This window comes from Elephantulus edwardii, unplaced genomic scaffold (genome assembly GCF_000299155.1).
Source record: "Elephantulus edwardii isolate Elephantulus edwardi_28Jun2011 unplaced genomic scaffold, EleEdw1.0 scaffold00001, whole genome shotgun sequence".
NCBI lineage: Eukaryota > Metazoa > Chordata > Mammalia > Macroscelidea > Macroscelididae > Elephantulus > Elephantulus edwardii.
The window spans coordinates 31,877,054-31,888,254 of NW_006399751.1; the positions used below are offsets into that span (position 1 = coordinate 31,877,054).

General features: G+C 36.8%; 1 protein-coding gene across 2 annotated transcripts in view; it reads left to right on the forward strand.

Moving 5' to 3' along the window:
* The window catches only part of NCKAP1 (NCK-associated protein 1), a 145,306-nt gene that overhangs the window by 120,081 nt on the left and 14,024 nt on the right, over positions 1 to 11,201 (forward strand). For both annotated transcript variants that reach the window (XM_006878778.1, XM_006878777.1), the window contains 3 exons: positions 1,076 to 1,169; positions 7,112 to 7,194; positions 9,916 to 9,996. In XM_006878778.1, the coding sequence (XP_006878840.1) occupies positions 1,076 to 1,169; positions 7,112 to 7,194; positions 9,916 to 9,996 (258 nt within the window). The remainder of the gene's footprint in view (positions 1 to 1,075; positions 1,170 to 7,111; positions 7,195 to 9,915; positions 9,997 to 11,201) is intronic.

An 11,201-nucleotide genomic window follows, 5' to 3' on the forward strand; every position in this document is an offset into this window, starting at 1 on the left:
CCCCACCCCAAATATAATCCACTCTGCAACCCTCATTCTGTACTCTTATAATAAACATAATGCCCTAAAATATAATACTTTTAAACTATTCTCTCCCTCATAGACTTCAATGCAGTAAAAATATAAATTTTAAGGGGAGCACTGGTGGCCTAGTGGTAAGAAGCTGCACTGCAATCCCAGAGGCACACGGTTCAAATCCACCAGATGCTCTGCCGGGAAAGGAGGGACAAGCTCCTCCTGTACCAGTCAGATCCGATTTGACGGTACACACACACACACACACACACACACACAAAATAATATATAAATTTTAAAAATCAGATATACCGGAATTCAAATTCCAAATTAAACTTTTCAATATCTCTTTAAATTGAAACAAGTTTTCTAATTGTTGTGAGCCTTAGTTTTTTTTAGCTGAAAAATGAAACTATCAATTCTCTTATTTGGATTAGTTGTGATTATAAGTTACCTAGTACTAAAGCATTAAAAATGACTACATTTACTATTAATATGTACCATAGTTACAGATCTTGATTCACTTTTATTCTATAGATTTGTTTTCAAAAAAAAAAATATATATGTATGTCTTATAGTTAAATGATTAGAGAAAATTGTGTCACAATTTAATTGACAGCTTTTTTTTGCTGTTGTTAGTGGTCCATAAAATGAAGGTATTTTTACATTCAATGACACGTTTGTCTCAGTGAAATATGATTTTGAACTTTAGGAAGCTGTTGAGTTTTGTTTTGTTTTTTTTTTAATTGACATTTATTACTGTTCATATGCAATGGAGTGTATACTTTTAAATTATTAATGCTTTTCTGTGTCTAAGCATAAGATAATATTTTCTCAATACTTCTTAAACACCTCTTATTAAAAAACTGAGGAAAAGCACAGTCTATGAATAATTTTAAGTTTTGTTTTTTAAATAATAGAGAGCATCTGGATTTCATGAACTGTTTTTCCTGTTTGCCAAATTGTCAAGCATGTTGTCCTTATAGCATTAGCACGTGGCCGTGTGTACTTAGGATCTTCCCTTTATGTTTTTTTGTTTGTTTGTTTGTTTGCTTTTCAGAAACTCGTGGTGGAGAATGTTGATGTATTAACACAAATGAGGACCAGCTTTGACAAACCAGACCAAATGGCTGCACTCTTTAAAAGATTATCATGTAGGTAACTCATGATAATTTTTGTAAATATGTAGAAGACCTTGCATTGAGTAGTTAGCTTTTGGTCTAAAAAGTAAACATAAGCGTAAGTAGAAAAATATGAAAATTATATTTTACCTGTATGAAGAAAATTGCAAAGTATTTTTTAGCCAGAAGATTTTTTAAATGTATGATTTATTTCACAATTGTTTTGCCATATTTAGACATCCAATTTAATGCATCTTCTTGTCAATGAATTCTAGAACCCATTAACTTCTATGTAGTAATTATATCAGTTTAATCTAAAGAATAATATTTAATAACTTACAAATCTGTATCTTCCTAAAAATCAAATTTATTAAGGTATAATGTACAATAAATTTAAAAAAATTAAGTGAACATTGTAATATACTTTGACATGTTTGTTTGTATCAGTGTAACCAGTCAACATACACGACAATTTCACTACCCCAGAAAATTTACTTATATCACTTTGTAGTTAATCTCCCAACAATTAAGCTCAAACCCAAGTAACTACTGATCTCATTTTTATCTCAACATATTTATTAAGCCTCTTCTAGAAACCTCTTTGGAAGCAAGGAGTTTGAAACTCTGTCTCATATACTTTAGGCACTGTGCCAGGAGGAACCAGTTCTTGGAGAAGGACATCATGCTTGAAAGAGTAGAGTCAGTGCAGTGGAGGAAGACCCTGGATAAGATGAACTGACACAGTGACTTTGGCTATGGTGTCACATGTTTTAGAGTTGGTGAGGTAGGCTCAGGAGAGGGCAAAGTTCCGAGCTGTTGTTCATAAGGCTACTGTGAGTCATTGTCGACTCAACGATACATAAAGCAATAACAACAGAACTTTATACAAATGAAATTCAACAGTATATACTTTTGAAATAGATTTCTTTTCCTTAGAAAGCCCTGGTGATTTAGTCCATGGTGAATTGTACTGCTGACCTCTGGCAATTCAAATTCACCAGCAACTAAACAGGAGAAAAATGGACAGTCTCTTATTGTGCTGTTTACAGCCTCAGTAACCTGCTATAGGGTCAGTAGTGAGTCAGTCCTGCTTTGACAGCAAAGAGTTCAAATTTTCCTTACTGTTAAATGAATCAGTCTTTGTTAATATTTTATTGGGGCTAACTGGCATTCCATTGCAAGGTATATCTGAGTCAACCACTTTAAAATATTTTCTTGGCATGGACTTTTTTGTAGGAAATATGTTATGAAAGAATAATCTTAAATATTTATTCGGTGCCTTTGAGTTATGCTGTTGGAGAGAAGAGTACTGAATATCCCATGGACTACCAAGAGAACAAACAGGTCTGTTCTGTAGAAGGTGAAACCAGGGTGTTCCTTTGGAGGCAAGGAATGGTGAAACTCTGTCTCACATACTTTGGGCATGTTGCAAGGAGGGGCCAGTCCTTTGAGTACGATATCATACTTGGAAAGTTTCTTAGAGTAAAATTTTTCACAATTTTTGACATTTGTCAGCTGTGGGTAAGCTCTGACTTGCCAGTACACAGCAACACTATACAATACTTAAGAGGAAGGCTGTCTGCAAGTTATTTTGATTCAGTTCTAGGTGACATCCTTTGGAAAACATGCACTTGAAGTTTTTTTGGTTTTAACTTCTTTTTTCTTTTTTTATTGTAATTTGAATGAAATATTACAAAACAGATTGGTTTTTCATTCAACTATTCATACACATTTTGTGTTACAACAGTAATTACTGTGTTGGTATATGCCTTCAAGTGGGCTGTGATTCATAGTGACCTGATGTACAATACCTCTAAATGCTGCTCTGTCCTGAGCTAATCGCTGTCTCTGACATAACCACCTTCATTACCCCAGAGACTATGTCAGTCCATCTCATCTTTCTCTGCTGTGCTGTTCCTCCACCCTTCCAACCATCATATCCTTCTCCAAGGACTGGTCCCTCCTGGAAACATGCCTAAAGTATATGAGATAGAGTTTCCGAATCCTTGCTTCCAAGAAGCAGCTTGATTTCACCTTCTCTAGGGCAGACCTTTTTATTCTTGCAGTACATGATATTTCAGTGCTCTTCTCCAACATCACAACAGATTGTTAAAGAAGTTTAAAAAATTAAAATTAAAGCCTGTCAGCTTACACTTGATTGTTAACAAAATGAAAAAATGCCCAGTTTATACCCAGCTTTTTAAGTAAATCAAATCAAAAGCAACTTAGCCTGCAGAATCCAACTGCTCCAAACTGGAGACTCACTATCAAGCAGAGCTCAACCATTTTTTAAAGACCAGTGACTGAAGAAGACCAGATAATACCCATGAAGAAAGCAAAAGGTCATTAGAAAAACAGGGGAGAAAGAAGAAAATTGAAATCAATGTCAGAAGAGACTCTAAAGATTGCACTGGAGCATTAAGAAGCCAAAACAAAAGGAAAACATTTTGAAATAAAAGAGCTGAACAGATGGTTTCAAAGGGCAGGTTGGGAGGAAAAAAGCAAAGTATAGTAATGGAATATGCAGAAAACTGGAATTGGAGAATAAAAAGGGAGGAATTCACTCTGCATTTTTCAAACTGAGAGAACTGAAAAACAAATTTAAACCTCTTGTTCAGTCAGTATTGAAAGATGCTATGGGCAATATATTGAATGGCCCAGAAAGCATCAAAAGAAGGTGGAGGGAATACACAGAATCATTCTACCAGAAAGAATTGATTGACACTGAAAATTTAAAGAAGTACCATAAGAACAGGAGCCAGTAGGAATGAAAGAGGAAGTAGAAGGTACATTCAAGACATTGGCAAAATATGAGGTCCCAGGAATGGATGGGATACCAATAGACTTGTTTAAATTAACAGATGCAGCCCAGGATGTGTTTACCAGTGTATCCCAGGAAATTTGGAGGACAGCTGTCTCATCAGTGGATTGGAAAAGGTCCATATCTGTTCCTCTTCCCATAAAAGATGATCCAGCTGAATGTAGAAACTGTTGAGCAGTATAATTAGTATCACATACAAGCAAAATACTGATGAAGATCATTAAAAAATGGTTAGAACAGTACATAGTTATGAAACTGCCAGAAGTTCAAGCAGAATTTAGAAGAGGCCATGCACCAGAGATATCATTGTTCATGTCAGATGGATCCTGGCTGAAAGTAAGGAATACCAAAAGAATGTCTCTTTATGCTTTATTGACTATACAAAGTCATTTGACTCTGTGTACCATAACAAATTGTAGCTGACAGAAGAATGGGAATCCCAGAGCACTTAATTGTGCTCATACAGAACCTATACCTGGATCAGGAGGCTGTTGTGTGGACAGAACAGAACACTGTATGGTTTAAAATTGAGAAGGGAGTGTGTGAGGGCAATTTTCTGTCTCTATACCTATTCAGTCTGTATGCAATTTGCTGAGCAAATTATCAGAGAAGCTGATATCTACCAAGTGTGTGGCATCAGGATTGGAGGGAGACTCATCAATAACGTGTGTCATGTTGATGATACAACCTTGCTTGCCTAAAGTGAAGAGGACTTGAAACACTTGCTGCAGAAAATCAGGGAATGCAGCCTTTGGTATGGATTTCATCTTGATATCAAGAAAACAAAAGTTCTTACTGGACCATTAGACAGCATCATGATAGATGGAGAGGAGATTGAAACTGTCAGCAGCTTCATCTTGCTTGGATCCACGAATAATACCCTTGGTACCAGTCAGCAGTCAGAAAATAAGGAGACATATTGCACTGGGAAAATTTGCAGTTAGGGACCTTTCCAAATTATTGAGGAGTAATGATGTCAGTTTGATGACAAAGGTATGTCTGATTCAGGCCATAGTCTTTCTGATCACTTGTTATGCATCTGAGAGCAATTAATAAGGATGACAGAAAAAGAATTGATGCCTCTGTATTATGTTGGAGAAAAGCACTGAACATCCATCCCATGGGCAGCCAAGAAAACAAGCATACATGTCTTGGAGAGGGTGCAGCCAGAGAACCCTTAGGAAGAAAGAATGATGAGGCTTTGCCTTACATATTTTGGGCTTATTCCTAGGATGGGGCTATTCCTTGGAGAGGGTTTTGATGCTTGGAAGGGTAGAGGGTCAGTGAAGGACAGGAAGACCATCAACCAGATGGATTGACACAGTGACTGCTGCACTGGGCTCTTGCATGTTTGGAAGTGTGAGGATTGCACAGGATAGAATAGGGTTCAGATCCTTTTGTTCATACGGTTTCTATGACTTATACTCCACTGCACCTAACAACAATAACAAAATCCAGAGTTTTTCCTGTGCTTTGTTCATTAGCTGGATGTAGTCTAGATAGAGCTGATCCTGAAGGTGAATAAAAAACATGCAGCATAGGCAGAGGAATAGTTAAAGGCAGAGTGGACTTTACTAAGTAAGAGAGATACACAAAATAAATTTTATTAAGAAAGAAAGATTTATACCATCAAGATACGAAAGTGGGTGTCTTCTAGTGGTGGATGAAAATTCGTATTATTGTTGTTTTTAAGTTCCTTCAAGTGCAACTCATAGCAATCCTAAGAACAAAAGATCTGAACCATGTACTATCCTGTGCCATCCTCATCATCTCTAACATACTTAAACCCATTGCTACAGTCACTGTGTCTTATCTTGTTGAAGGTCTTCCTCTCTTTAGCTGACCTTCCATCTTTCTGAGTATGATGTCTCTTTCCAAAGACTATCCACTTCTTAAAACATGCCCCAAGTATGTGAGAGAAACTTGCTAGCCTTGCCTCTGAAGAGCACTCTGGCTGCTCTTTCTCCAAGACATACCTGTTTGTTCTTTTGGCAGCCCAACCTTTTTATTTGTTTCCTAGTTTTATAGCCTTAGTACCTAGTACCTCCCTGAGTTCATTAGAATACTTAAGCTCTTAGCTGGAACAGGCTTCTGGCTGAACTTAATTGGTTCTTGCCTGATAGGTCACTTGTTGGCGTTTTCTGATTTATTTGCTGCTTAGATTTCATCCTGTTTCTCCTTTGTTGCCATCTTTTCATTGTCTCTCTCAACCTAACACATACAAAATATATTTACTTAAAGTTTTCTCACGTAATGGTACTATTTTCTTAGTTTGTCAGCTCAGATTGTTACTGACATCTTGCCACTGTTCTGTTAACTTTATTTTTTTTCATAGTACAATTCTTGACATATGAAGTATTTTCAAGTGTTTGCACTGTAAAATACAAAGGCATTCATTCACCCTGCAATCATAATCTCCCTTGATTTTTAAAAATAAATTTTCACATATAATAATTTTCAGAATAATACTTTATATCAAAATATAGATAAGGCAAATCCATTTATTGTTTTCAGCAGCCTGGTATTGCTAAAACTAGCTATGGTATTAATAGTCATTTTGTGCTGTTTGTTGCCATAGAACTTCAGAAATTAGCATCTCCCACTTACATGGCCATTTGAAGATTTAGCTCATGTTCACTCTGACCAGCTGCTGCTTTCTCTTTCAGTCTATATTCTCCATGCTACCTTCTCTTTCTGAAATAGGATTATTCAAGGGACTGCTTTTAAGATGATGATTTCAAAAGTCTGGACACCTGTCTAATCCATTTAAAAGGTTTTATTCCATTTAAAGTAAACTATTTTATCTTACTTCAAAGATAACATGGTTTAAATAAATGTAAAAAATAAGACACTTTGCGGTTGATTCAATGATGACGCATAGCTACTTCATGCTGTGTATGATAGCTACACCCTCACCTATTATCATTGCCTTAGAGTTGGCTGTAACTCATAGCTCACCTTCATTGGCTTTTAAGAAGCTATAAATTACACAGGAGGAATAAACCCCCTTTAGTCATGCTTTGTAATCAAATTGCCACTATTAGTTCCTTTGTCAAGAGTAAATTTTTAGCCTACTAAAGTTATCTCCATGATTAAGAAAGAATAAAAATTTTTTTTTTCATTTTTGTTTCTTCTCTCCTTCTCTCATTTTTAGCTGTTGACAGTGTCTTGAAGAGGATGACAATAATTGGTGTAATTTTATCCTTCCGATCATTGGCACAAGAAGCACTGAGAGATGTAAGAAAATTTTATAAATCTATTTCCTGTATCTGAATAATTCCTTTTTATTTCCTAGAAATGAAAATGTTATTCTTTTACCCTTGTTGTTGTTGTTATGTGCTGTCGAGTTGCTTGTGACTCATAGCGACCCTATATACAAGAGCCCTAAACCCTGCTCTATCCTGTGCCAACCTCATTGTCTCTGACACACCTACTCCCACTACCCCGATCACTGAATCAATCCATCTCATCGAGGGTCTTCCTCTCCTGTGTTGTGCCTCCACTCTCCCAAACATGATGTCCCTCTCCAAGGACTGGTCTCTCTTTGCAACATGCCCAAAGTATGTCAGACAAAGCTTCAGAATCCTTGACTCCAAGGAGAAGCCTGGCTTTACCCTCACCCTCTCCAGGACAAACTTGTTTGTTCTTCTAGCAGTTCCACACTCTCCTCCAGGCATCAATTCTCTTTCCATCATCCCTAGTCACTGTCCAGCTCTCCAATGCATAGCACACAATTGTAAAGACTATAGCTCAGGTCAGGTGCACCTTAGTCTCCAGCCTGGTGTCATTGCCCTTCGGTACTCTGAAGAGGTCCTTGACAGCTGACTTTCCCAACGCAATTCATATCTTGATTTCCTGGCTGCTAGTACCAAGAATGAAGTGAAGCCTGGAAGCAGGAGCAGCATCCACTTCCAAAATGGCTTGCCTCCAGAAACCCTATGTATGAACAGTGCTCAGGCCTTTCGTTCATAGGGTCGCTATGAGTCGTCCACGACGCGACGGCACCTAACAACAACAACAACAGCAGTACCAAGAATGTTGACTGTGGAGCCAAGCAAAGTAAAACTGTTAACTATCTCAATCTCTTCACCATCCATACTGATGCTGCTAATTGGCCCAGTGGTGAGAATCTTTGTTTTCTTGTTGTTGAGCTTCAATCTCTATTGAAGACTGCAGTCCTTGACCTTCTTCAACAAGTGCTTCAGGTCCTCCTCAGTTTCAACAAGCAGGGTTGTGTCATCTGCATAATGCAGGTTGTTGATGAGTCTTCCACCAATCCTGATGCCACATTCCTCCTCGTACAGCCCAGCACCCCAGATGAAATACATTGTGGTGAGAGACAGGATAATATCTATACGCGTACAAGGAAGTACAGTGAATACCACTATCATTCAAATACATTCATTGATAACTAGAGCCAAAGAAGAGGAAATGGAAGATTTCTGCCAACTTTTGCAGTCAGAGATCAATCGATCAAACATGCATTCAAGATGCATTGATAATAATGGGCGACTTGAATGCAGAAGTTGGCAACAGGGAAGAAGGATCAGTAGCTGGAAAACATGGACTCGGTGACAGAAATGAAGCTGGAGATAGAATTGTGCATATTCAATGATTTATTCATTGCAAACACCTTTTAAAAGAAACACAAATGCAGGCTATACACATGGATTTCACCTGATGGTTTTCATAGGAATCAAATAATACATTTTTGGGAAGAATCACTGGAGGAGCTCAATATCAGCTGTGAAAACCAGGCGAGGTGCTGATTGTAGGACAGACCACCAACTACTCATATGCAAGTTTAAGTTCAAGTTGAAGAAAATTAAATCCACAGGAACCAAAATTTGACCTTAAGTCTATCCCACTCAAATTTCAAGAACATCTCAGGAACAGGTTTCATGTCTTGAGCACCAATGAGTGTAGACCAAATGAGCTGTGGGAGGATAACAAAAATATCATTCATGAAGAATGCAAAAGATTACAAAGGCTGAAGTGGAATAAAAGACCAAATAGATGTCAGATGAGACTCTGAATATTGCATTAGAGTGCCAAGAAGCCAAAGCTAAAGGAAGAAATCAAGAATTTAAAGAGCTATACAGAAAATTTCAAAAGGCAGCCTGGGATGACAAAACAAGATATAATGAAATGTGCAAAGAGCTGGAGTTAGAAAATCAAAAGTGCCAAACACACTCGGCGTTTCTTAAGCTGGAGGAGTTAAAAAACAATTTCTTTTACCCTTAGGATAGCATAATTAAAATTAAAGTTTTCCTCAAACTACCCCTCCAAAGAAAGAATAATCTCATAGCCTTCAAGTCATTTTTAATTCCTAGTAACTCAATAGTATGAAGTAAATCTGTCCTATAGGCTGTAACTCTTTACAGAAGCACTGCCATGTCTTTGTCCTTCAGAGTGGCTAGTGGGTTTGAACTGCATCCCTTTTGGTTAATCACTGAATCACGAGGACTCCTAGGTACACAAAATACAATGTGTAGAAATTCAAGTTAATGGAACTCTTTGGGTTTGAAATGTCAGGAAATTTAACTCACCTGGATAGTTTCTTCTTTTTTAACTTTACTTGTAAGCCCTGGTGGCCTAGTAGTAAGTGAGGAACTGCTTTTGCCATTCAGATCCACCCAGCTGCTCCATAGGTGAAAGGAGGACGTTCTCTTCCCTCATGAAAAATATCCTCTGAAGAACCTGCTGAAGGGTCCTGACTTGACACACAAAACAACCACAACAGTCATTAAAGAATTTTTTCACTTTTTATTTTTCTTAATTTGGTACTAAATACATGCTGTTGCAAGTATCTCAGTACTTTAGAAAATAACATGAAAATTTAAAAATAGGGAAAGTAAAGTAATTTTATGAAAAATAGAATTTCTTAAATGGTAATATTTTATTAATTTTTTAAAATCACTATTTAAAAGTAATTCCAAGTTTTCTTGTCCTGTCTAGGTTTTATCCTACCACATTCCTTTCCTTGTAAGTTCAATTGAAGATTTTAAGGATCACATTCCAAGAGAAACTGATATGAAGGTAATATAACTTCTCTTTGGATTTTGTGATTTTTAAAATGGAATATTTTATTTCTTTATTAATAATGGATAGTAAAGCCTAAAAACATTTCTGTTTCAGAGTGCTCATCTAGCATGCTTATCTGCTTATCTTTCAAAGTCCATCTTTTAAAATGTGATTGCAGGAATTTTAACTATTACCTTTACAGTATTTCCCAGTTTGGTATTCGTAGTGAGTTTATAGACCATATCTACCAAAAATAACAAGAATCAGCTGCATCTATCTTATAGCCCATCCTAATGGGTATGAATTAGCATCTCATTGCAGTTTTGATTGGCATTTCTCTGGTTGACAAATAATATTGAATATTTTTACCTGTTCTTGAATTAGAAATTCTTTTTATATAACCTAGATAATGGTCTAGGAATCTTTATACTGGGAAAGGTAAATGATCAGAGAAATGGAGGAAGGTGGATTAATAGAATGGGCTCAAGCATGGCAGAGATCATGAGGATGGCTCAGATTTAGATGTTATTCATAGGGGAGGTATGAGTAGTAGTCGACTAGGTGACACTTAGCAGCAGTACCAGATAGAAGTTTATTATTAGAAATATGAATTGTAAGTATCTTCTCTCTTTTACTGGATTGTCTTTCATTTTCCTGATGTCCTCGGGGGGGAAAAATAAATTTTATGAAGTCCAGTGTATTTATTTATTCTTTGGTTACTTATGTTTTTGGTTTCTTTTCCAAGAGACCATTTCCTAGCAGGATCATTAAGGTTTATTGACTTTGTTTGCTTCTTGTGATTTCAGCTCTCACATGTGTGCATGTGGTTCATTTTGAATTTTATTTATTATTTCAGTATGGTAAGAGAAAAGGACCAAAACATGTATTTCTAGAGCTTTATCCAAGGCATGCTTCCATTTGTTAAAAAATATGAGGTTTTGAGAAAGCGCCGCACCGCTTTCCACAGTGGTTGCACCATTTTACACTCCCACGAACAATGAATAAGGGTTCCAGTCTCTCCACAACCTCGCCAGCATTTGTTGTTTGCTGTTCTGTTAAATTTTGCTAGTCTTAGTGGGGTGAGATGATATCTCATAGTTGTCTTGATTTGCATTTCTCTCAGAGCTAGGGATTTTGAACATTTCTTCATGTGCTTGTTGGCCATCTGAATGTCTTCTTTGGTGAAGTGTCTGTTCATATCCTGTGCCCATTTTTCTATT